Genomic DNA, 27,478 nt, shown 5'->3' on the forward strand with positions numbered 1-27,478 from the left:
TGATTCCTTGCATAGGTTCCCATCCCCGTGCCATTTTAGTTTAAGCCCTCCCCAACCACTCTAGCAAATATTCCCCCTGGGACATCAGTCCCGGTCCTGCCCAGGTGTAACCCGTCCAGTTTGTACTGGTCCCACCTCCCCGAGAACCGGTCCCACTGTCCCAGGATTCTGAAACCCTCCCCTCACACCATCTCTTCAGCCACGTATTAATCCATATATCCTGCCATTTCTACTCTGACTAGCACGTGGCACTGGTAGTAATCCTGAGATCACTACCTTTGAAGTCCTACTTTTCAACTTACTTCCTAACTCCCTATATTCTGCTTTTAGGAACTCATTCCTTTTTTTACCTATGTCATTTGTACCAATGTGCACCATGACCACTGGCTGTTTACCCTCCCCCTTCAGAATGTCCTGCTCTGAGACACCCTTGACCCTGGCACCAGGGAGGCAGCATACCATCCTGGAGTCTCATTTGCAGCGACAGAAACGCCTATCTACTCCACTTACAATTAAATCCCCTATAACTATTCATTCCCACACTTTTTAGTCCTCCCCTGTGCAGTAGAGCCAACCTTGGTGCAATGAATTTGGCTGTTGCTGCTTTCCCCTGAGAGGCCATTCCCCTCAACCGTATCCAAAGCGGTACATCTGTTTTGCAGGGGAATAGCCACAGGTACTTCTGGTATCACATCTCTAGATTCCTTTGATAGGCACAGATTTAATCTGTGAAAGTTAGCTGTTTAGAGTGACAGAAATGGGAAATGGGGTCCAGTAAAGATTTGAAGAAGTGTTGGGACCACTGTTGTTCATATTAATAATTTAGATTTCGAAATTGAACCATAATTCTGAAATTTGTAAACAACACCAAATTTTGGTGGATGCAGGTGGAGATAGTCAATACCAGGGAGACCAACAAATTACAGATCAACATTCATAAACTTAGAGTGTCATGTTTGCTTTTTTATGGCCTATTTCTGTGCTGTATATCTTATGTAACTCCATCAACATGTCTTATTTTTCCCTCATGTTTACCTAGCTTCATCTTATCTGCATTTATGCTATAAAAACAAAGTGCTGGAAATATTCAGCAGATCTGGCAGCATCTGTAGAGTGAGAAACAGAGTTAATATTTCAACTTGAATATGTCATTTCTTCAGAACTGAAGGAAGGTAGAAATGTGATGGGTTTTATGCCATTAAAAGGGGGGGGAGGAGCACAAGAACACGAGGGAAGGCCTGGGAGAGGATAGAGCATGGGAGAGATTAAATGACAAATATGTCGTGGAACAAAAGGTAAAGGGAGTGGTAATAGTTGTAGTGAAGAAGCAAAGCATTGGTCCAGAGCAAGTGTGAATGGCAGAATAATGAACAGCTCGCTCTGAAAAACATGAAAAACAACATTCAGACCAGCACATGGGGAAAAAAAAACAATCAAAATGGGGGATAGTGTACATGATCTGAAATTGTTGGACTCGATGTAGAACCCAGAAGACTGTAAAGTGCTATATCGGCAGATAAGGTGCTGTTCTTCGAGCTTGTGTTGAAATTCTCTGGAACACTGTAGCAGGCCGCGGACAGAAATGTGAGTGTGAGAGCAAGGTGGTAAATTAAAATGACAAGCAATTGAAAGCTCAGGATTCATGCTTGCAGTCCGAGCAGAGGGGTTCCTCACAACCATTACTCAATCTGCATTTGTTCTCCCCAGTGTAGAGGAGATTGCTTTGTGAGCAGTGAATACAATATACTAAATTGAAAGAAGTACAAGTAAATCGCTGATTCACCTGGAAGGACTGTTTGGGGCCTTGGACAGTGAGAAGAGAGGACATAAAAGGGCAGATGTTGCACCTTCTCCGATTGCACGGGAAGGGGTCAAGGTGTTGAGGATGATTGAGGAATTGACCATGGTGTCGCGGAGGGAATAATCGCTTTGGAATGTTTGCAGGGAGGGAAAGGTGTGTTTGGTGATGGCATTGTACTGGAGATGGCAGAAATGGCAGAGGATGGTCCTTTAAATGTGGAGGCTAGTGGGTTTGGAAGTGAGAACAAGAGGAACCCTATTGTGGTTCATTGAGGGCTGGGAAGGGGTGAGAGCAGAGATGCTGGAAATGGGTCAGACTTAATTGAGGGCCCTGTCAACCACAGTTGTGGGATAATTTTCAGTTGAGGAAAAAGGAAGACATATCTGAATTGCTGTCCTGGAACAGATGCGAAGGAGACAGAGAAACTGGGAGAATGGAACAGAATCCTTACAGGAGGCAGAGTGTGATGAAGTGTAGTTGAGGTAGCTGTGGGAGTTGGTGGGCTTATAATGAATATTACTTGACAGCCAATCCATAGAAATGGAGAGAGAGAAGACGAGGAATGAAAGGGAAGTGTTGGAGATGGACCCTGTGAAGGTAAGAGGAGGGTGGAAATTGGAAGCAAAGTTGATTAAGTTTCCAGTTCCGGGTGAGAGTAGGAAACGACACCAATACAGTCATCAATGTACTGGAAAAAGAGTTTGAGGAGGGGGCCTGAGTAGGACTGGAGCAAGGAATGTTCCACATACCCCACAAAAATAGAGGCATAACTAGGAGGAAGTGAGACAAATTAAAGGGGGAATTGTCCAAGGAGAGAGCAGTTCCATGCAGAGGAGGGTGGTGATGGGTGAGGACTGTTTAGGCCTTTGTTCAAGGCAGAAGCAGAGAGTCCTTGGTGAGGAATGGAGGTGTAAAGATATTGGACGTCCATAGTAAAGAGGAGGCAGTTAGGGCCAGGAATTTGTTGAAATGACATAAGGCATCAGAAGAGCCTGGGATGTAGGTGGCAAGAGACTGGACAAGGAGAGAAAAAAATGGCATCAAGATAAGAATTAGCTCAGTGAGGTAGGAACAGGCTGAAACGATGGGTCAACCAGGACAGTCCTGTTTATGGATTCTAGGAAGAAGGTAGAAGTGGGCTCTTTGAGGTTGTGAGACTTTGAGGTGGGAAGCTGTGGAGGGAAGATCTCCAGAGGAGATGAGGTTAGTGACAGTCCTGGAAACAATAGCTTGATATTTGGTGGTGGGGTCATGGTCGAGGGGGAGGTAGGATGAAACGTTTGAGATTTGGCGCTCAACTTCTGCAAGGTAGAGGTCGGTACACTGGACAATAACAGCACCACCCATATCGTAGGTTTGATAACAATGTCAGGATTAGGCCTGAGAGAACAGAGTGCAAAGAGAGACAGGTTAGAGTGAGTGGGGGGGAGCAGAGAACTTAAGATGGCAGATGTGTTGCTGTCAGCTCTTAATGAAAAGACCAAGTACAGGAGGTGTAACACCTGCCCTTTTACCTCCTCTTCCCTCACTCCCCAAGGTCCCAAACACTTGTTCCAGGTGAAGCAGTGATTTACTTGTACTTCTTTCAATTTAGTATACTGTACTCACTGCTCACAATGTGATCTGCTTTACATTGGGGAGACTAAACACAGATTGGTGACCTCTGCTCAGTCTGCAAGCATCATCCCAATTTTCTGGTTGCTTGCCGTTTTAATTCGCCACCTTACTCTCTCACCCACATTACTGTCCTTGGCCTTCTGCAGTGTCCCAATGAAACTCAATGCAAGCTCGAGGAACAGCACCTTATCTTCCGATTTACAGTCTTCTCGATTCAACATTAAGTTTCAAATCATGAACTCTGTCCCCCATTTTGATTCCTTTTTTTTTGCCATGTGCAGTCTGAATCTTGATTTTCATGTTTTTGCTTTCAGACAGAGCTGTTCATTATTCTGCCATTTACACTTACTCCGGACAAATAATTTGTTTCTTTAATACAACCATTACCACTCCTTTGCCTTTTGTTCCATGACACATTTGGCATTTAATCTCTCATGCCCTCTACCCTATCCCAGGCCTTCCCTTTTCTTTTGTTCTTGCTCCTCTCCTCCCTTTCAACAGCATGTAACCCATCATATTCTACCTTCCTTCAGTTCTGAACAAGTCTTATTCAACTCAAAGCATTAACTCTGTTTCTCTCTCTACAGATGCTGCCAGACCTGCTGAGTACTTTCAGCACTTCCTGTTTTTATTTCAGATTTCCAGCATCAGCAGTATTTTGTTTTTATTTAACTGCATCCATGCTAGTTGTCTTGACTACTCTCTTTGGTGGCGAGTTCCACATTCTGTCTCATGCTGCTGCTCCTACTGGGAGATCAGCCATCATGGTAAGTTATACTCGTCTGTCTTGCACTATCCCCATTGTGGCTCATTTGCAGCCACTCTGTGATGTTGATCATCCAACTGCGCCTAGGCTGATCCCTCTTTCTGCTGCCCTGCAGTTTGCCCTCTAGAAGAGATCTCTTAGCTTTTCAGCTTTGATCAAATGGCCAAAATACTGATTTTTTCTTCTTTAGATGTCACTTTTTAAAGTTCTTTTTGTTCTTAAAATTTCAAGCACGTCTTTTGGTCTCATAGTCGGTTATGGAATTTTTAGCATCTTAGCATCCACATTTTGAAGGCCTCTATTTTCTTCCATAGACCTCAATTTATTGTCCAGGTTTCTGAGGCATACAGGAAAGTAGATAGAATGTAGCATCTTATAAGTTTTTTACTCGTTACAATCTTGAGTTTTCTTGTTGTAAACATTTCCTTTAACTTCATAAAATTACTTCAGGCTGTCTTTTTCCTCCTAATTTTGGTATTGCATCTACCATCTTCTGTTATCATTTGTTCTAAATAGACAAACTTAACTACTTGTTCCAGTATGACACCATCCACTTTAATCTTCACTCTAGTTTCTTCCAATGTATTCCTTCTGACTATCATTGTTTTTGTCTTTTTATTTTTCATACTCAATCCATATTCGAAACTTCTACATTTTACTTGATCTATAATATTTTGTAGGGCCACTTCTGATTTTGCGTGTAGAGCTGTGTTGTCAGTGTACCGCAAGTTTATGTTCTTGCCTCCAATTTTTATCCTTGGAAATCCACCTAATTCTCTGCCTGTTTGTTCTGTATACAGATTGAATAATTTTGGCAGCAGTACACAGCCTTGTCGTACTCTTCTCTTCACTTGAAACATATCTGATTGTCCACCTTCTAGTTTGATGCGTGCTATTTGGTCCCAGTATAGCATCTGGATAAATCTCACATCTTTACTGTCAATGTCACATTTCAGCAGCATGTCCATTAGCTTTTGGTGACAAGCACAATCGAAAGCTATTTCATAGTCTATGAAGCATATATATATGTTCTTGTTTACTTTTAGATATTTATCAAAGGTTGTTCTTAGGTTAAATATTCCCTTTCTTGTTCCTACTCCAGATCTAAATCCTAACTGTATTTCACCAATTTCTGCTTCAAGTATGTTATTATTTATTTCTATTATGATTTTCAAGTTCACTTTAATGAGACAACTTGTTAAGCTTTTAGTTCTAAGTTGATTGCAGTCCATTGCTTTAGGTTTCTTAGGTAACTTAATGAATAATGAGTGTCTCAAGTCACTTGGAATGTATCCTTTGGTATCAATTTGATCACAACTTTCCATTACCAGTTCTCACATTCTAACTAACCCCTGGGTAAAGGTATTTCTCTTGAATTCCCTGATGTATTTATTAGGACGGTCTTATAATTAAGGATCTTACTTTCAGTTCCTTCACAAGTGGAAATATTTTCTTTATGTCTACCTTATCAAACTCTTTTATAGCCATATAGACCTCTATCAGGTCAGCCCTCAATTTTCTCTTTTCTAGAGAAAAGAGCCCTAGCCTGTTGAATCTTTCCCAATAAGTGCAAACATTTTTGTTCTGATATCATCCTAGTATATCTTCTTTGTACTTTGCCGTCCTTGCCTGGTCTGGCCTACGTGTGACTCCAGACCCACAGCAATGTGGTTGACTCTTAACCGCCCTCTGAAATGGCCTAGCAAGCCACTCAGTTCAGGGGCAATTAGGGATGGGCAACAAATGCTGGCCTTGACAGTGATGCCTACATGCCATGAAAGAATTTTAAAAATTGCTCTCCTAATGATATCCCTTCCACCTGCCCAGCTTCATTCCTTGCTTAAAAGTTCTCGTGAATGCATTTTAAGAATTTTGCATCCTCCATATCTTTCACGCTGAATTAATCCAAGTTAATATTAGGGTAGTTGAAATCCATCAAATTACAGCCCTATTGTTTCTTGGTTTCTCAGCAATTTGCTTACACATTTGTTTTTCTGTCTCCCTCTGACTGTGTGGGGGTCTATGGTATACCTCAACAGGGTGATTTCCCCATTGTTGTTCCTCAGTTCAACCCATACGGCTTTATTTAATGCCCCTTCTAGCATATCATCCCTCCTCCCAACTGTGATGACTTCTTTAGCCAATAATGCAAACCCCCTCTTTTTTTATCCTTCTGTCCAACCTGTCTGAAAACCCTGTAACAGGAAAGTTGAGCAGCCATTCCTGCCCTCCTTTAAGCAATGTTTCTATAATAGCTATGATATCAAACTTCTTATTTACTAAACTCCCTGCATTGAAGTACATTATCATTAAACAGCTTTTTTGTTGTCTATTTTCTAGCATTTGTTTCCTTGACCTGCCATGTTCACTCATTAATTTTCTGCCTTCTATTTCCAACTTTGCTTCTCTCTCTTCTGAATCTACACTCCGGTTCCCATTCCGCTGCCAAACTAGTTTAAACCCTTCCCAACAGCATTAACAAATCTGCCAGCCACATTATTGACCCCAACCCCATTGATGTGCAACCTGTTTGAGTTGTACAGGTCCCACCTCTCCCAAAACTAACCTGAATGCTCCAGGATTCTAAAGTCTTCACCCCTGTGCTATCTCTCTAGCTGTGCATTCAGCTGTACTATCCTCCTATTTCTGTACTCATTAGCACATGGCACTGGGAGTAGTCCAGAGAATACAACCTTTGAGGTCCTATTTTTGAATTTATTTCCTAGTTCCATAAAAATCTTCCTGCGGGATCTCATCCCTCTTTCTACCAATGTCATTGGTACCAATATGACACTGAGTGCTTTTGAATGAGGAACCTCACCTCTAGGAGCCTGCAAACTCACCAGGGTTTGCTTGTCATGCTCCCCACACAGTGAGACACCCCAACTGCCACTGGGCGAATGCCAGCAGTGATAGGATACGACCCTTAAGTGGGCACCGATTGGCCACTTAAGGGCCTCAATTGGCAGTAGGGCAGGAAGGCCATTCATGGCCCTCCCTGCCACAGATTTAATCGGGGTGGTGACAGGAAAGTGGTGGGGTCACCTGCCGCCACCCTCCTAAGCAATTAAATGCCTCCACCACCAGACTCACCACAAAGTAGGGCACAAGATTCTGCTGACTATAACTTAAAGGCTTTTGATAAGGTACCGCATCGTCGACTCATGACTAAGATCAGAACATGTGGATCAGAGGACAAGTAGCAGAATGGATCGCAAACTGATGACGAAATAGAAATGAGTAGGTGTTAAAGACAGCTCCTCAGATTGGCAAAGATAGGATGTGGTGTTCCACAAGGATCAGTGCTGGGACCACTGTTGTTTACCATTTACATAAGCAATTTGGCTCCAGGATTCGTAGTTACAAGTTCAAAATCAGGGGAGTATAGTTAATAGATGAGAACTGTGACAAAAACAGACAAAGACATTAATAAATTTGCGGAATGTGCAAATGAGTTTTAACATAAATAAGTGTGAGGTGGTACGTTTTTGTAGGAAGAATAAGGAAGCCACAAACCTCTTGTAAAATAAGTATGTAGAATGGGGTAGGGGTTCCAGGGATGCGGATACATAAATCACAAAAAGAAGCAAAGCAGGCTAATAAAACAATAAAACAAACAAGCACTGCGGTTTATTATTAGAAGGATAGAACTGAAGAGCAAAGAAGTTAAACTTGTATAGAACCTTGGATTGACAATATCAGAAGGAACAGGAGCTGAGTAGGTGTGGAGTGGGATAAATAGCACAGTGTTCTAGCAGGCCTGAGACCATTAAGAGCAGGAGCTGGATGACAGCAACTGAACAGGGCCAGAAATTGAAAGAGTTATGTCAGAGTGGGATCAGGACCAGTGCAGAGAGAAAGCTGCAGAACCTGAGAGAATGAAGGTTTTTAAAAATTTGTTCGTGGGATGCAGGTGTTGTTGGCTAGGCCAGCATTTCTATTGACTGTCCATGAGAAGGTGGTGGTGTGCTGCCGTCTTGAACTGTTGCAGTCCATGGGGAGAATTTTCTCCCCGTCGGGCGGACTGGTTGGGAGCGGGCGTGGTGGGTGCGGAGTCCATTGCTGCCCGTGATCGGCTGCGCGCCGCCATTTTACGTGGGCGGGCCAATTAAGGCGCAGAAATCTCCATGCCTCAGGGAGATTATATTGAAGTGGAAACATCAAAATAAAAAAAGTTAAAAATCATTCACGCTTGTCACATGAGCTGGGACATGTTTATCAAAAGTTTAAAAAATATTTAATAATTTAATACATCCTTCATGAAACCTCATCCCACCTGTGGATGAGGTTTCATGAAAAATGCGAAGGCCATCTGGGCTCTTTGCCTGCCCGCCAACCTCAAGGTTGGATGGGTAGCCCTGACAATTAGGTTAATTAGTGTATAAGTAGCCTTAACAGGCTTTTGACAGTTCAGCAGGCGTGCAGCTGACTCTGGTGCGTACCCGCCGAACGTAAGATCGGAATCTTTCCGACTCCGGTGGCCCGCCCCCACACGCCGAACAGAAGATTCTGCCCCATGTGTTGTAGGAATACCCACAGTGCGCTTAGGAAGTGAGTTTTAGGATTTTGACCCAGTGACATTGAAGGAATGGCGATGTAGTTCCAAGTCAGGATGTGTGTGACTTGGAGGGGAACTTGCAGGTGGTCGTGTTCCCATGCATCTGCTTCCCTTGTCCTTCTAGGTGGTAGAGGTCGCAGGTTTGGAAACTGTTGTCAAAGGAGCCATGGTGAGTTGTTGCAGTGCATCTTACAGATGTTACACACTGCTGCCACTGTGCATCGGTGGTGAAGGGAGTGAATGTTTAAGGTGGGGTGTGGTGTCAATCAAGTGGGCTGCTTTGACCTAGATGGTATCGAACTATGAGTGTTGTTGGAGCTGCATTCATTCAGGCAAGTGAAGAGTATTCAATTACACTCCTGACTTGTGTCTCGTAGATAGTGAATAGGCTTTGGGGAGTCAGGAGGTGAGGTACTTTCCGCAGAATTCTCAGCCTCTGACCTGCTCTTGTAGCCACAGTATTCATATGGCTGGTGCAGTTTCGTTTCTTATCAGCTCCCAGGATATTGATAGTGGGGTATTCAGTGATGATAGATCCATTGAACGTCATGGAGAGATGGTTAGATTTTCTGTTGTTGGAAATGGTCATTTCCTGACACTTGTCTGGCTTGTATGTTCCTTGCCACTTATCAACCCAAGCCTGAATATTGTCCAGGTCTTGCTGCATATGGGCACAGACTGCTTCAGTATCTGAGAGTCACAAATGGTTCTGAACATTGCACAACCATCAGCAACCATCTCTACTTCTGACCTAACGATGGAGGGAAGGCCATTGATGAAACAGCCTAAGATGGTTGGGCCTAGGACACTACCCTGAGGAACTCTTGCAATGATGTCCTGGGACTGAGATGATTGACCTCCAACAACCACAATCACCTTCCTTTGTGCTTGGTATGACTCCATCTAACAGGGAATTTTCCTCCTATTCCCAGTGACTGCAGTTTTGCTAGGGCTCCTTGATGCCACACTTGGTCAATTTTTTAAAAATTCATTTACGGGATGTGGGCTTTGCTGGCTGGACCAGCATTTATTGGCCATCAAATGTTGCCTTGATAGCAAGGGCAGTCACTTGTACGTCTTCTTGAGTTCAGCTCTTTTATCTATGTTTGGACCAATGCTGTAATGAGGTCAGGAGCTGAGTGGCCCTGGCAGAACCCAAACTGAGCAAGTGATCAGGTGTAAATGTTGAGATAGGGTTTTAAGATAAGGAACTGGAATAATTAGATGGTGTTTTTAAAAACTATGAAGTAGATATCGAGACAAAGTAATGATTTAATACTACTGCCATTTTACATGCAAGTTCCTGCCCACTATTTAGGTAAACATAGTAAATCCCAGGGGCCTAACAGAAAATACTGGAGACTGAATTTGTTTTATTGGGATATATTACAAATTGTCACAACAGGAACTAAATCTTAGATGTAAATGAAAATCTTGTATAACATATATTTGTGTAACTTGGTGAAACCGCTAACATGCTATGAGCAGCAAAAAGGAATCCAATAAAAAAGAATAATAGATGGAGCTCTCTGTTTCATCTTGGGTTCGGAGTCTAAACGGGGTTTCTTTAGGGTTTGCCTGTTACGCAGAGGATGCTACCATAGACTGTTATTTGTAAAAACCATTCTTGTTTATTTACATGTCTATAGACATATGCATGTACATACCTATATACTCTACACGAGATTGGACTTCTGCTTTCACCAGAGCTCAGTCTCTTAGCCATGTGACATTACATCATAGTTACACCAGTATCAGGTGCTCCTGATGTTAACCTTTCACACTACACTGCCTCCCCGCTGTCCCTGTGCTCCATGCAGCAGCTTCTCTTAATAAAAAGAGACAGGTTTGCAGGAGAAGACATTGGATGGGATGGTTGGGTGAGGCAAATGATAGGTACAGAAGTTAAAGTCCTAGTATGGGAGAGGGGCACCTGTGCAGCTGAGACATTGTAGAAAAAGCATAATGACATTACCATTACTGGTGTGATGTCCACACCAGCAGACACATAAATCAACATAAATGTGAGAGGGAGACTTGGAACGGTTAGGAAATGTTTAGGAATATTGGAGGTTGTTGGAAACTGATGATTGAGGGATGAAAAAGGCAGAGGCCCATAAATTGATGCAAATTGCAGAAGGATTATGTAAATAAATAGGAAAAAAGAATTAAATAATTAAAGTTTATCTGAAGTATGTTGCCACATTGGCACCCAGGCTAGAGACCTGGCAAGTTAACATCGGCAGCTACAAGACTACATTTGTAGGGGACAAAGCTTGAGGGACCTAATCAGAGGTCGGTTCAATCAGTAGAAAAAATAAGACAGGAAAGATGTGATTATAACAGAAATATGTGACAAACATGAGTGCCGTAACTGCTAAATAACAAGACGTGTGCACAGACACAAGTATATATGCTGTATAGGTAGCTATATATTTATTTCACAACCTGGTTTAAATATTTCAATGTGGCCCATGATTAAATGGTTCAATGTGACCTGGGTTTAAACGTTGAAAGTATACTCATATGTAGACCTTTTGTGTGAGTTTCATTTAGTCAATTCTGTATTTGCAATAAAAAAGAGGTCACAATAAATCAGTTTATTTTGTACTTTGGATTTTTAAAGTCCAGTTCCAAAAAGGAAACTATGCCACTGCATTCCTAAAGCTCTAATCAGCAATGAGTGAAAGAAATCATAACTGTGTTCTATATCAGATCAAAAACTCTTGAAAGAGTTGTGCAATACGATTTTAATCATACTGAGCATCAAAAGGAAAACATAAACTTGCAGTGCAAGAGTTCAGACATGTCCAGCACTATACTAAATCAGTAATTACACTGATTAAATTGCAAGCAAAAGAGGGAACTTTTTTTTTTACAGAGCCAGGTCTTTACAATTTAATTTTTGGCAAATTACACAATATGGAGATAGCTTTACAAAAGTAATGTGTCATTTCTCCTAGGCAATGGGAGTCTATCTCTATGGGGAGTTGATGGTTAATGAAGATGCTAGGCAGCAACAGCTGGTTCACAGGTGCTTCACCAAGCTTCAAGAAGAGATGGACCCATCCTTACAGAAGGTGGTAGCTGAAATGATATTTTAGCTAAGCGAAAACCAAAGAGGTAATTCCACAAAGGCATTCTAAAGCATTCCTTGGGTTGAAGAGATTTAAAGGTAAAGGAAATATACTAGTTGTTCTATTGTTCTAATTTAGGGATATATAAATTGTCATTTTACTGTAACCCATTCTGGAGTTGAATTGGTAGCATTTGTCATTTCAATGTTAATTTTTTTTCAAACCAGAATAAATTAGAGTGCCATTATGTTTTGTCTACATGTTAATATGAATATGTAATTGTTTGGAAATGAGCAAACTGTGCTTAAAAGTTTTAAAAAACTACTTAGTCAGAAATATCTTCTAAAAAAAACTCATAAATTGAACTGTGCCATTTCATTTAATGTTGTCATCTTTCATTGAGCCCCAAATCAGATGGGGTAGCAAAGAGGCTGTGTAGTGGGCAGGATAATGACTTGAGTTCTGATATTTGCTGCTGATGAAAATTAATTGAAGACCTTAATTACCAACGTCCCCATGCTGTTAAATAATAAATGGGGAGAAACGCCTGGCTTAAATATTTCTGCACAGCACATGCAGAACAACAACCCTCATTTCAATTGTCTTTAGATAATGTCTTTAATGCAGGTTCACAGTTACCTAAAATTGTGTCTTAATTTTTGAAGCAATTTCAGAATAATTCATCAAGCAAAGCAGGTTCGCTCTAAGTTGAAAGAGATCAGTCAGTGATAGAGAATTCACAGGGATAAAATGTTGCAAACTTGCCAGCTTATAAATAATTCCTGTGTTTTAATTTTGCTGTTTTCCCAGAGTCTCAGATCAAATACATCTACTTTCAGTCTTTCCTTCTCTCTATTTAATTGCCCTTCTACACCAAAAAATAGTATTCTCTTTAAGGTTACTATGTTCCACTTAGAAGTCAAATTAATATTGACAAATGAAAGGCTAACATAAGGGATTAATGTCTGAATCATTTTGGATTGTGCACTTCTGTACTGCTTTGCCTTTGGAAAATGTTGGATCTTTCGTATCACTGTTTGTGATAGACCAGAATTCTATTTTGTTAGAACATCTTTGTTGCTACACTTGATTAAATGCTGCCTTGATACCAAAGGCAGCCACTCTTACCTCAGTCTGGAATTCAGCTCTTTTTGTCCATGTTTGGATCAAGGTAAGGAGGTTGAAACATACGGTAATGAAGCAGGAATAGGCCACTTGGCCCCTCAAGCCTGCTGCGCCATTCAATAAGATCATGGCTGCTCTGATTGTAACCTCCTTCCCACCCCCTTGTTTATCAAGAATCTATCCAGCTCTGCCTTAAAAATATTCAAAGACTCTGCTTCCACTGCCTTTTGAGGAAGAGTGTTCCAAAGACTCATGACCCTCTGAGAGAAAAAAAATTCTCCTCATCTCTGTCTTAAATGAGTGACCCCTTATTTTTAAACCGTGACCCCTAGTTCTAGATTCTCCCACAAGAGGAAACATTCTCTCCACATCCACTCTGTCAAGACCCCTCAGGATCTTAAAGGTTTTGATCAAGTCACCTCTTATTCTTCTAAACTCCAGTGGATACAAACATAACCTGTGCAACCTTTCCTCATAAGACAACCCGCCTATAGAGATGTACTACCGAGAGGCTTCTTCAGTTGAACAATGAACTTTATTTACAGAGCTGCTGGATTAGCTGCATGCCTGTAGCAAGGCTACAATATATTCTCTGGACTAGGAAAACTGCCACTTATAAAATTCCCCATGCTCGGTGTTGATTGGCTGTTCTGACCACATGACCCTTGCACAGTAAGGCTGGCCTTAAAGCAATAATCACCACATCCCTCCCCCTTAAATTCCTTGTCTTACATTCCTTATTTACACAAATTACTTTACACAGGTGAATAGAAAACAATATCAAAAATCTTAGAAATAATTACACTTGCACTCTGTCATGAGTTCAGATTATGCACTTATATACATAAGTCCAGTAATTACAAATCAAATTGTTAAGGGGGTTTTCTGTTCTGCATAGAGTGGCATAATTCTCTAGCCTGAGACTCTCCTACAGGATCAACACTAACAGGAAGTGCGATAATGGATACCTCTTTTGACATAGGCAGTTCATTACTATTTGATTCAATGGAGACATTAGTTATGTCTATAACAGGTTGATCAGGTACTTCAGTGCTTACAGATTTGATAACATTCCATGGTGGCAACACTGACTGTGGAAGCGTCTTCCTGCTCCTCAGATGATCCACATGTTTACGAACAATCCGGCCTTCCACGTCTACTTGGTATGAAAGGGATCCGGTCTCAGAGACAATAATTCCTGGGATCCAACTTAGACCACTACCGAAGTTTCTTACATAAACAGCTTCATCTGCCATATATTTCCGGGCTCTACTATCCAAATTGTGGCTTGTTTTCTAATTATCTTGGCTCCTTTCTACCCTCCCTGGCTAATTTGGAAATACGAGGCTCAGTCTCGTTCTGAGACGACACTTCATAAGCAGTTCTGCTGGTGGAACTCCCATTGTTGCATGTGGAGTCGTGCAGTAGCTAAGAAGGAAGCGTGAGATTTTGGTTTCCAAGGTTTCTCCCGACAATTTTTTTAGTCCTGACTTGAAAGTTTGTTGGTACACGTGGCTCATATCCAACTTAATGTAGGATTGACCTCCTGCCAACTTTGCGTACAAGTCTTCAATTCTTGGAATTGGATATTTATCCAACTTGGTGACCCGATTAACTGTTAGCTTATAATTGCCACAAATGCGTGCAGTCTTGTGCGGTTTCAGTACAGGGACAATAGGTTCTGTCCAATCTGAAAATTGAACTGGTCTGTATGATGCCCTAGTTCCTCCAACCTATTTAACTCAGCATCCATTTTTTCTCTTAAGGCATGTGGTACCGGTCTTGCCTTAAAAAATTAGGGAGTTGCCTCTGGATCAATATAAATCTTGGCTAGCAAGCCTTTGATTTTTCCTAATTTGTTGTGAAAGACAAGGTCGTATTTTTTTAAACAATTCTAGCAGTCCTCCCTGCCCGTACTTGAAAAATCTCAGACTAATTTAATTTGATTTCTTTTAGCCAATCACGGTCCAGAAGGCTTGGTCCTTCCCTGGTCACTATTATTACTGGGAGCTGGGCTGACTGCTGCCCATATCTCACAGGTACCATGGCGGTGCCTTTTACTTTTATGGCTTCTCCCGTGTAAGTTTTAAACTGGGCAGAAGTTCCAGGTTTAGGGGTTGGGTACCTTTTCTCAGGTACTGAAATGCACACTCACCCATTACTGTGGCTGATGCCCATCTCCACTCCATAACTAGAAGCTTCTGGTTTACATGGAGTGTGACAGTAATAGGGTTTGCCTTGACTGATTTAAGATTAAAAAGGGAGTGAATCAGCTATTTCAGGTTCTTTCACGTTATGTACTTCTAACATCTTTGCTGGCTGGCTACTTGGCAGTCTGGACTTGGTTCTGCACTGCTTTATTAAATGTCGTCTTTTGCGATGGTAATAACACTTGGTCTCCTTAAATCTACATGTTTCAGGAGTGTGGTTACCCCCACGTTGGTAACATTTCAACTTCGCGATTGCTGTATGATTGCCTCCGGTATATTTTTCTGATTTCTGGATGATTGGGAATGATTCCTGCTTCACGACTGCTTCAGCAGTTTCTGGCTGCAGATTCCTGCCCTAACTGGTAAACTGCGCCATTTTGCAAGCTCTGTAGCTCCTGAGAATATTTTTCAGAGCTTTCCATGGCCAGCACTATATCCATTGTTCGTTTAAAATTTATATTGACTTCTGCCAGCAATCGTCACTGCACGCCACAAACTAACCAATCCTGTGACATGTCGATCAAGGTCACGCTGAAATCACAATGCTCTGACAATTGCTTCAATTTAGCAATATAAATCACGACCGATTCACCTGGGACCCTCACCGTCATATTAAATTTGAATCTTTGCTTAATGACTGATAGTTTGGACTGAAAATGGCCCTTCACTAAATCCATGAGCTCACTGAACAATTTGGAGTCGGGCGTGCTTGGGGCTGTGAGACTGCGAATAAGGTTGTAGGTTTGACTCCCACAGACGCTCGAGAGAATTGCTTTGCACTTTGCCTCCTCCCCTATTTCATTGGCCTGGAAATAAAACCCAAGGCGCTCGATTTATTGACTCCAGTCCTCCGTGGAGGAGTCAAATGGGTTGATCCTCCCAAAGAGAGGCATCCTGGTGAGTGCATTTATATTTGTTCATTTCTTTCCTTCTTTAAAACGAAATACTCACAGTTGTAGGGCAAGAGGTAGTGGCAGGATCATTTATCTTCGTCGCCAGATGTAGACATGTACTATCGAGAGGCATCTTTAGTTGAACAATTAACTATATTTACAGAGCTGCTGGATTAGCTGCATGCCTCTAACAAGTCTACAATACCTTCCCTAGACTAGGAAAACTCCCGCCCCTTATAAGGTTCCCCGCACTTGGTGTTGATTGGCTGTTCTGACCATCTGACCCTTACTCAGTAAGGCCAGCCTTAAAGCAACAGTCACCACACCGCCCATTCCTGGTATTAGCCTAGTAAACCTTCTCTAAACTGCTTCTAATGATTTTACATCTTTCTTTAAATATGGAGACCAACATTGTACACAGTACTCCAGATATGATCTCACTAGTGCCCTGTACAACTCAAGCATAACCTCCCTACTTTTATATTCAATTCCACTCACAATAAATGATAACATTCTATTAGCTTTCCTAATTACTTTCTGTACCTGCATACTAGCCTTTTGTGATTCATGCACTAGGACACCCAGATCCCTCTGAATTTGAGCTGTGCAATCTCTCACCGTTTAGATAATAAGCTTCTTTTTTATTCTTCTTTCCAAAATGGACAATTTCACATTTGCCCACATTATACCCCATTTGCCAGATCTTTGCCTACTAACTTAACCCCCTATGTCACTTTGTAGCCACCTTGCGTCCTCTTCACAATTTATTTTCCTACCTATCTTTGTGTCATCAGCAAATTCAGCAACCATATCATCTGCCCCTTCATCCAAGTCATTTATATAAATTGTAATAATTGAGGCCCCAGCACTGATCCAGGTGATCCTGGCAGAACCATAACTTCTGGAATTGTTGGTCAGCTTGAGTACAGCAATGACCTTTGCCTCCTGCCGTGACTTTGGGATGTTTCCAAATTTCATGGTATTAATGTACCATTTCATCAACCCTTGTGACCCAGTTAAAGAAGAAATTCTGGGGAGATACCATCTACACAGCCAGCATCCCATTCTTCATTTCAGTGAAACCTTCCTTCACTTCATTTGTGCTGGTGACAGTCGGCTCTTTTGGAGGGATTGATGTCATTTTCTTGTGTGATTGACGATGGATCTCATTCTTGATGCTTTTCTCAGGCAATCCTTTTGTACTTTCCCCACTCTTGGAGACTATTGAACTGAAGCGAACTTTAGAAGTCCGGTATTCCATTGACTCTAAGGCGTCGTAGTAAGGCCCAGGCCTGGTGTTTGGAGTGTGTAAAGGCCAGATCTTCAATACGTTCAATCCACCGCTGGTGTTTGGCTGCGTCCAGAGACTCTAGCAAGACCTTCGCGTGCTGTGAACTGCCTGATAGTTTGTACTGCTAGAACAGACCCTGGGTCTTTTTTGTTCAGCAATGACTGTATTCATCCTGGAGGCCCTGTGGATTGCTTTTCTTGGCGCCGGCAGTAACAAGGCCAGTGGATCGCAGAAAGCATTTCTGTGCTCCAACAAGTTTGGATCATGACTTTTTTGATGGCTTCTCTGCAACAGCCCCAGTCAACTTTGGCCAGATTTCTTTTTTTAAATTCATTTTATGTGATGTGGACATCGCTGGCTAGGCCAGCATTTATTGCCCATCCCTAGTTGCCCTTGAGAAGGTAGTTGTGAGCTGCCTTCTTGAACTGCTGCAGTCCCTGTGGTATAAGTACACCCACAGAGCTGTTAGGGAGGGAGTTCCAGGATTTTGACCCAGCGACAGTGAAGGAACGGTGATATATTTCCAAGTCAGGATGGTGAGTGACTTGGAGGGGAGCTTCCAGGTGGTGACGTTCCCATGTACCTGCTGCCCTTGTCCTTCTAGATGATAGTGGTCGTGGGCTTGGAAGGCGCTGCCTAAGGAGCTTTGGTGAGTTTCTGCAGTGCATCTTGTAGATGGTACACACTGCTGCTACTGTTTGTCAGTGGCGGAGGGAGTGAATGTTTGTGGAAGGGATGCCAATCAAGCAGGTTGCTTTGTTTTTTATTTACTCATTTTTGGGATGTGGGCTTCACTGGCTGGGCCAGCATTTATTGCTCATCCCTGGTTGTCCTTGAGAAGGTGGTGGTGAGCTGCCTTCTTGAATCACTGCAGTCCATGTAGTGTATGTACACCCACTGTGCTGTAGGAAGGGAGTTCCAGGATTTTGACCCAGTGATGCTGTCATTCCTGCCTCTTAACTAAGTGGTGGTGTCATTCTTCTTGAGTGTTGTTGGAGCTTTCACTGTGGGGTTTGTCTCAACAGAATCAGCGGGCTTTCAATGTCAGCATGGGTGATGTCGATTAAGGGGAAAGTTAGGGAGTATTTTGTGGGATATGTGAAGCGTGGTCTGGCTTTGATCTTTGGAAATGGCAGTGAGGTGTTGGTTGCAATCATGATGCTTCAATGTACGTTGAGCGGAGTCAGTGGATGTTTTTTTTCTTGTATCTTAACATTACTCACTGACTGTGTATCTACAACCACACCACCTGGGGTAAAAACGATTTTATAAAAGTGGTGAAAAATGTGTTTTTCCAGGACACCTTCCTTTTCATGCTACTAGTTGCCATCTGGTAAGCTTAATGATCCTGTTTGACTGTTAGTGAATGGATGAGTAGATGAATGGGTAGTTGGGTGAGGTAGGTAAGTGGATAATGGGGGTAAGTGGATAGGGGGGATAGTTGAGTGGAGGGTTAAGTGGGTTCGGGGGATAAGCAGGTGGGGGAGTAGGGTGGATAGGTGGGTAAGTGGGAACAGGGAGGGGTAGTCGGATGGCCGGGGTGGGGGATGGTCATGAAGGAGTCGGGTGGTTGCGGGGGGTAGTCTTGTTGAGAGGGTAGATTGCGGGGGTATTCGGGTGGTCAGGAGGGTAGTTGGGTCAGGTCAGGAGGGCAGTCAGGTCAGGGAGAGGGTTAGTTGTGTAGTTACCCAGATGTTAGACTAGGTTTAAATCTGTTAAGTATTAAGTGTTGGAGACTTTTACGTAGGGTCCCAAGGAGTAGGGGAATTGCCCAATGGAAGTTGAAATTTCCCAGGCAGTTCCCACGTAGCTCCGCGTGTCAGGACTTCCACAGGGTCCCGATGCGCATCTTTGGTTAAATATCTAGTCCCCGACAATCCGGAGACCAGATCAGCTGTACAGATGATTTTAAATTTCACTCAGTTAAAAGACAGAAGTTTTTAAATTTTCTGTTGTGTATGTTTTAGAATGGCCAGCGGTCCGTTTGTAAGAGCTTTATTTGAGGTTGTAATGTCTCACTGTGATTTAGGGCAGAATTTTGCCCTTGGTGGGTGGGCGGGCCCCACTGGCTCAGCGGTGGGCGGACAGCCGGCCCCCATCGTTGAAACGGGGCCTGCCACCATTTTGAGTGGGTGGGCCAATTAAGGCCCGCCCAGCGGCCTGCCCGACGGGAAACGCTATGCTCTTCCTGTGCGGGGCGTGGAGGGAATCCCCATCTGTCAAAGCGCGCTCTTTCGTACATGCATGCGAAAGAGCGCACTGCTCCCTGAGACCAAGTGCTGTCTCAGGGAGATTTGTGACAGGTAAAAAAAACTCCAAAAATAGAAAAATATTAAAATTATTAACATGTCCCCCTCACGTGACAATGTCACACGAGATGGGACATGTTAATAAGAAACACATAAACCTTATGAAACTTTTTAAAAACGGACATGAAACCTCATCCCGCCAGTGGATGAGGTTTTATGTATTATCAGAGGCCCACTGGGGCTCCTGGCCTGCCCACCAGCCTTAAGCTTGGACAGGTAGGGTGTTTAACAATCTTAATTAGCCTGTCAATGGCCTTAATTGGCCATTGACGGGTCGGCGGGCGGACAGCTGATTTCGCTGTCTGTCCGCCTTCCTGAAAATTTAAAGGGACCGGGATGAAGCCGGGGGTTTCCCGCAACGTCATCCCATGTCATTTTCCCATCGGCGAGCGGGCCCCACCCCCAAATCGCCGGCAGGAAAATCCTGGCCTTAGTGTAAATATTTAGTTTAAAATTTTTAAATAGCTCATTGCTTTTTTATTTATTCGTTCATGGGATGTGGGCATTGCTGGCTTGGCCAGCATTTATTGCCCATCCTTAATTACCCTTGTTCAGAGGGCATTTAAGAGTCAACCACATTGCTGTGGGTCTGGAGTCACAGGTAAAGTCAGCAGATTTCCTTCCCCAAAGGACATTGGTGAACTAGATGTGTTTGTACATCAGTCGGCAGTGGTTTCGTGGTCATATCAGACTTTTAATTCCAGATTTTTATTGGATTCAAAATTCATCACCTGCCGTGGTTGGATTCAAACCCTTGCCCTCAGAGCATTATCCTGGGCCTCTGAATGACTAGTTTAGTGACAATACCACTATGCCATTGCTTCATTACTCTAGTTATTATATAACTTGTGAATCTCCTCTCATAGCAGATTTACTTTCTGTGCAGAGTGATTATGTGCAATCTTTTTGGTAAGGGAAGAGTCTGTAATTATTTTTGTACAGATGGAAAGGTGAATTCAAGAAACAAGAGCTTATTGTATCTTCACACTGTATTTTTGTGCATAGTAAATGGAGCACTTTTGGTTACAGAAGGTTTACCAAACTGTATGATGGAGATTGTTTACTATTAAGATTGCAACACCTGACTGGAGATGTGTAAATGTAAAACAAATGGAATAAAATAGACACTTAAGTTTAAAACATAGGATTAAAATTTTGAATTGGAGTGTTCTTATATAAATTCATTAAACATTTGTTTAATGGTTTCGGTAAAATCGTCCTGTATCCTAATCTGAAATTTCTGTTTGCAGAAGGAGATGCAGTAAATAGGAACATAGAGCCCCTTGAGCCTGCTCCATCATCATTTATACCATGGCTAATCTGTACTTCAACTCCATTTACACAAATTTGTTCAATATTCCTTGACACTTAGCTACAAAAATTACCAATCTCAGTACCGAGTCTTGCAATTGACCCAGTATTCACAGCCTATCAAGGGAGAGAATTCTAGGTTTCCACTAGCCCTGCTTCCTGATTTCTCTCCTAAATAGCCTAGCTTTAATTTTAAGATTATTCCCTTTGTTTAGGTTTCCCTGACCATGAAAATAGTTTCTCTGTATCTACTCTAATGAATCCCTTTATCATTTTAAAGACCTGTAAATTTAATGATAGTTATATGACCTGTGATAATTTTCATCAATTATTTAAGCCAAGCAAGGTGATATAGAAAGCATAATGCTTTCAGCATGTGTTCTTTGGGGGAAAAGCTGGTGGTTAAAAAGCAGCAACTCCACAGAAAAGTTCTGAATAGTAGAACAAAGCTCATACCAGAAGTCCCATTTTCACATTACAGATTGATAGGAAGCATAATTCTTTGTAGTTCAGCAGTCCAATACACTTTAGACTGATTAACCTGACACCCACACCTAAATACCAAATAATGTCAATATTGTCCACTGTCACTAACTCCATATAGTAGAAAGTAAAGTGAGAACTGCAATCTCCTGTATTTCCCAGTGGTGCTAAGTGACCTTCCTAAGTTAATAACTTGGAACACATGTACACTATCTTTTAACTGGAAAGATTTAAGAAACAAAGATTTGCTTTTTGCAAAATAAATTGCAGGAAGTAGAGAGACAAAGAAAAGACAAGGTACAAAGTTAGGGTTCTCAGGTCATTTAAAAGCGCTTTAAAATTAGTTAATTTGAAGTTTAGTTACAATTTCTATAGCTCAATGTGGTAGTCATTTTATGCACAGTAAGGTCCTACAAGCAACAATAAGATTAATGGTCAATTAATATTTGTTTATTGGTGATGTTGTGAGAGGAAATCCATGAAGATCAGTTCAGATTCATGTCTAGAAGAAGCGCCACCATTTTTGTTTTGAAACAAGTGATGGAGAGACATCAGGAAGGCAATGCAACATGAAGATTGTGTTCACCAATCTAGAGAAGGCTCATAACCGGATGCCTAGGGAGGAAGTCTAGGGATGTGCTTGAATTCGTGGAGTCCTTGAGAACTATTGCAGGACATTACAAGGAGTGCCAGACAAAACTAAGAAGCAGTGTGGGGATGATGAGAGTTTCAAAGCCAAAGTTGGATTGCACCAAAGATCAGCACTATGTCTCTTCCGCTTCCTGATTGTCATGGATGTTCTAAACAAGCAAGTGAGACAGCAAATGCTATGGTCAATGATTGCAGGTGACATTGAGCTATGTGGTGGGGATGATGAGAACATGACTGAGTATCTATAGAACTGGAGTAAAGCACTGCAAAACGGATATAAAGATCAGTAGACCAGAGACCTAATATACGGACTGTCAGCTTGAACCTAGGGAAGAGGATCAGAGTGAAGGTGTAAAGATTATGGATGAAGACCTGGAGAAAGTGGGTAGCGTCAAGTACCTGGGATCAGTGGTGACAGAAGATGGAAGTAAGGGAATGGAAATTAAGAAATTGATTAATTCTGGATGGAGTAATTGGAAGAATTGCAATGGAGTGTTCTGTGATAGAAGCATATTGCTGAAACTGAAAGGAAGAATCTACAAGACAGTTGTGAGACTGGTCTTGCTATATAGTGTAGAAACTTCGGCAACGTCAAGAAGAAAGGAACATTGGTTGAATACTGATGAGATGCGGATGCTGAGATAATGTGTGGAGTGATGAGATAGAACAAAATCTGGAACCAGTGCATCAGGGGCTCAGTGAAAATTGTGGAAGCATCGAAGAAAGTAGCCAAGAAGAGATCGGTCGAGATGGTCTGGGCATCTCATGCAGAGAGAGAGAGAGGATATGTGATGAGGTGAGTGTTGGAAATGGGACTGCCAGGAAGAAGGAGAAGAAGTCATCCTAAGACCAGATAGAAAGACGGGATGACGAAAGACTTAATTAAACACAGTGGGATTGGACGAGGAAGGGTGACTGACAAGGTGACTGACAGAGAAGGGTGATCGATGCAGTGGGCAACCCTGAGTAAAATGAGAGAAGCTGAAAGAAGAAGGTGGTGATGTTGAGAGAGTAATGTTGGCAGGGATATGTGAGAACTTAGTGCTCCGAATAGTGCCATAGGAATTTGAAGTCTACTAGGTAGAAAGAATAGCACCTGAATTTGAAGTGTGGCACTATCTCATAATGCACACCTTCCTTAATGCTGCACTGAAGGTATCAGTTTGCATTGAATGCTTAAATTCTGCTGGCTCAGGCAATGTTACCAACTGAACCAAGCTGTCACTAGACTTATTTGGTAGCAATTCAAAAACAGTCCACTATATGGACAAATAGAAAAATATTCAAAGAAAAGAAATTTATATAGTTTTTTTTCATGATTGTTAGATGTCTCAAAGTGCTTTACAGCCAATGAAGTACTTTTCAAGTTTACTCTGTTGTATTTAGGAAATGTGACAGAAAATTTGTGCACAGCGAGCTCTCATAAACAGCCAAATGATAATGACCAGATAATCTGTTTTTATGATGTTGATTGAGGGATAAATATTGGCCATGTCATCAGGGATAACTGTCTGCTCTTCTTCGAAATCGTGGCCATTGGATCTTATACATCAACCCAGGCAAGTCGATAGGGCCACAGCTTAACATCTCATCCGAAAGACAGAGCAGCACTCACTCAGTACTGCACTAGAGTGTCAGCTTGATTTTTGTGCTGAAGCCCTGAAGTGAGTCTTGAACCAGAACCTTGTGACTCAGAGGCACAAGTGCTACCAACTGAGCCATGGCTGACATTGTGAGAGGACTAAGGCACACCAATCCACTTGGCTCATGATGTGAAGTGAATCAGACTGTGATGAGCATGAATCTTGGGAATGTTTTGCTGCTTTGTTAAAATGCTGAGACAATGGCTTCATCAGTCTTTCAGGCAGTTAGTATGCTGTAATTATGACAGGAGCTGTTTATAAGTAGCTTGGTGACAAGTGGCTAGAAAATTAGGGCACTAGCACAAACTTAGTAATTAGGCCTCAGGCAGCTCCATTATCAAGACTTCATCCTTAAATCACGAAAAGTCTTCTATAATTTCTAACATAGCATGCAGGTGCAGCAAGTGATTAGGAAGGCAAATTGAATGTTGTTGTTTATTGCAAAGGGAATGGAATATAAAGGTAGGAAAGTGTTGGTGAGACCACATCTGGATACTGTGTACAGTTTTGGTCTCCTTATTTATAAAGGATATAAATGCTTTAGAAGCAGTTCAGAGAAGGCTCACTTGACAGATACCTGGGATGGTTATCTTATGAGGAAAGGTTGGACTTGTATCCATTGGCATTTAGAAGAATGAGAAGTAATCTTATTAAAACATATAAGATCCTGAGGGGCCTTGACAGGGTGGATGCTGAAAGGATGTTTCCCCTTGTGAGAGAGTCTGGAATTAGGGGGACACAGTTTAAAAATAAGGGAAGGGGAGTTCCATTTAAGATGGAGATGAGAAGAAGTGTTGTCTTTCAGAAGGATGAGAGTCTTTGCATTCTTTTCCCTGGAGACCAGTGTAGGCAGGGTCGTTGAATATTTTTAAGGTAGGGGTAGATAGATTCTTGACTAACAAGGAAGTCAAAGGTTATCGTGGGTGGGCGGGAATGTGAAGTTGGGGCCACGATCAGATCAACCATGATCTTACTGAATGGTGGAGTAGGCACGAGGGGCCAAATGGCCTACTTCTCCTAATTCGTATGTTCGTATATTTAATTATGGCTAAAAAAATCTTTCTAATTTAATCCCAGTTTCTTAAAAAAATACTATAACTTGAACAGGAACTGTAATAACAGTTTAAATAAAACTTTGTTATTCAACCGCCTCTGAATTCTGCTAAATCTGCTTGAAACCACCAGCTTAATTTCCCTGGTAGCACATTGCATAGTTTGGGAACGTATTATTCTTCCCTAACAATGTGCCTTCATCCTGCTCCCTATAACACCAATGTGATGATGTACCATGTTAGATTTGTGTGGTTCATACAATTAAGCTGCCCTTCCTCATGTAGTGTAGCATCCATTTGAGAGCAGAGAATTATTACGAAAGTTTGGGATAGATACGAATTCCACAGGTGAAAGCAGCATGTGCAAACACACTGTCACCTAGTACTGTAGTCCCATAATTACTCATTTGGGCGGATAAAACAGGCTGAGACAGGCACTCAGTATATAAAACTTGAGCTCTGAGCGTTTTTTAATGGATGCGCTGAGTTGTAATTTTTTAATCCCTTTATTGAAAAAAATGGAGAAAAATTATGATTTACCAATGAACTTGAATGTAGCTTTTGGGAAAGTTATATGACATAAACTCCTTCATTAAAATGTTGCTGATTACCCAGATGTAGTGAGTGATCTATTTGTGGCTTAGTACCAGAAATGATCCTTTACCTTTGACCTTCAAAGGCTATTCTAACTTTCTGTTACACGAATACAGCCAGTTAATATCTCTGTTCTTCACACTTTCAAGCAGGATTATGCAGAACTGAAAACTGTGTCAGTGCAGGACTCTTAGCACTGGGAACTTACTACTGGCAACAACTGCTGCGAAAACTCACTTCTTTTGCAAGCCTTCACAGCTGTCAATGTGAGAAGATCTTCATTTTTTTCCCCTTGTGGGTTGCATTTGAAGATTCTGCTTTTGGACTGCATGCTGATGTATATCATTGCCTTTGTAGATATTTAAAATTAAATTATTAATGCAGATTCCTTACAGTCATAGTTTTGAAATATCCAACTCTACACTGAAATGTTCCTAATCAATTTTAGCAATGCGTTATGCAGAATGGACAGTATCCATTTTTGCCACTATTTCATTTATAACCCAGTACCAATTTAGATAAAACAGGCTACAGGTGAAAATACAAAGCTAAAATGTGCTGGATTGCTAAGTATGCAAAATATACAGTACCTTATTGAATGTTTAAGTGGTTTAATATAACTCACCTAATTTGTGCTCTGGAACTGAAGTATTTCATCCTACAAATTTTATGGCATGAATGGATCTAAATCAGGCATATGACAAATATGTTGCTTTTTAAATTCTGGTTGCATATACTTTATTTCAACTTTTGGAATCCAATCTATATAAATGGTCATATTTTTAATTTTTTAAAAATTAAAATATAACCTATAATATGACCAACAGATTCTGGTAAATTGTAGCTGGAAAATTGAGAATGATGCTAAACCGACAATGAATGACCTTCAGCAAGTCAAGATTCTTTTTTCTGTAGGCAGCAAAAAAAAGATTTTAATCACCAGCTGCCTTTTTAGGAGATAGAGAGATGTAGCAGGAAAAACTGGTTTAGTTTTAGATATTATGAGCTCTAGACACACAGTAGTGTCACTTTTCCATTTTTCTTCCTGATATTTGAGATTTGCTGCTCAATATATAGAGTTTCTAATGCTTTACTGAGCTAGTAATGAGTTCCAACATTTAACTATTTGTGTGCCATTGGATTATTATAGAGAGTAGGGAATGGGGTATAAGAAATCGAGAAGAACGGTGAGCATAGGTGCCAATGCCAAGTCTTATCAGCGATGACTGTAACAGTGCACCTTGTGGAGGAGCGGGATGTCTCTGATAGCACATTACAGATGCACATGTTTAACTGAGCATGTATGAATGCAAGAGGTTGCTGTCCAATTTACTCCATTGTAATGATGAACATTGTTAGCCTCAGCATTGCTCTTACGGCAAAATCTGGTCCATTGCATTTACAATGTTGTGAGTGGCTGGAATTTCCAAAGACTTGTTACTCTAGTGCTACAATTATACTACATCAGTAGAATTGATGTGAAGTGGTTTTACTTCACACTAACGATAAAGGTGTAGTATGAATCAAGAGTCAGACTGATATAAGCAAAAAGATAAAAGCAAAATACTGCAGATGCTGGAAATCTGAAACAAAAACAAAAATAGCTGGAAAGATTCAGCAGGCCTGACAGCATCTGCTGAGAGGAAGACAGTTAACGTTTCGAGTCCATATGACTCTTCATCAGAACAAAAGAAAAATAGAAATGAGGTGAAATATAAGCTGTTTGAGGGGGGTGGGACAGGTAGAGCTGGATAGAAGGCCAGTGATGGGTGGAGGCAAAGAAGAGATTGCCAAAGATGTCATAGACAAAAGGACAAAGGGGTGTTGACAGTGGTGATATTAGATAAGGAATGTGCTAATGGTGACATTAAGGGTAGAAAGCAGGACGAGCAAGTGACAGATGGTCCTAGTGGGGGTGGGGTAGGGGGAAAGGATAGATAAAGGCTAAAAGTTGGAGATAAAACAATGGATGGAAATAAATTTTAAAATAATAATAGAAATAGGTGGGAAAAGAAAAATATATATATTAAAAAATATATAAATTATTAGAAAAAAGGGGGATCGGAAAGGGGGTGGGGATGGAGGAGAGTTCATGAT

The 27,478-nt window shown here is 41.6% G+C and overlaps 1 protein-coding gene across 6 annotated transcripts in view; it reads left to right on the forward strand.

Annotated features, from left to right (window-relative positions):
• Positions 1 to 26,102, forward strand: part of aopep (aminopeptidase O (putative)) — a 339,483-nt gene extending 313,381 nt beyond the window's left edge. For 3 of the 6 annotated variants that reach the window (XM_078568338.1, XM_078568365.1, XM_078568383.1), the window contains 2 exons: positions 11,706 to 11,865; positions 25,531 to 26,102. In XM_078568338.1, the coding sequence (XP_078424464.1) occupies positions 11,706 to 11,846 (141 nt within the window). In that variant the 3' untranslated portion in view covers positions 11,847 to 11,865; positions 25,531 to 26,102. Of the gene's footprint in view, positions 1 to 11,705; positions 11,918 to 25,530 lie in introns of all 6 variants that reach the window. The other 3 variants (XR_013580231.1, XR_013580232.1, XM_078568356.1) reach the window with 3 other exon arrangements.
• The last annotated feature ends 1,376 nt before the right edge of the window (positions 26,103 to 27,478 follow it).

Source organism: Cetorhinus maximus, chromosome 2, assembly GCF_964194155.1.
Source record: "Cetorhinus maximus chromosome 2, sCetMax3.hap1.1, whole genome shotgun sequence".
Lineage (NCBI taxonomy): Eukaryota > Metazoa > Chordata > Chondrichthyes > Lamniformes > Cetorhinidae > Cetorhinus > Cetorhinus maximus.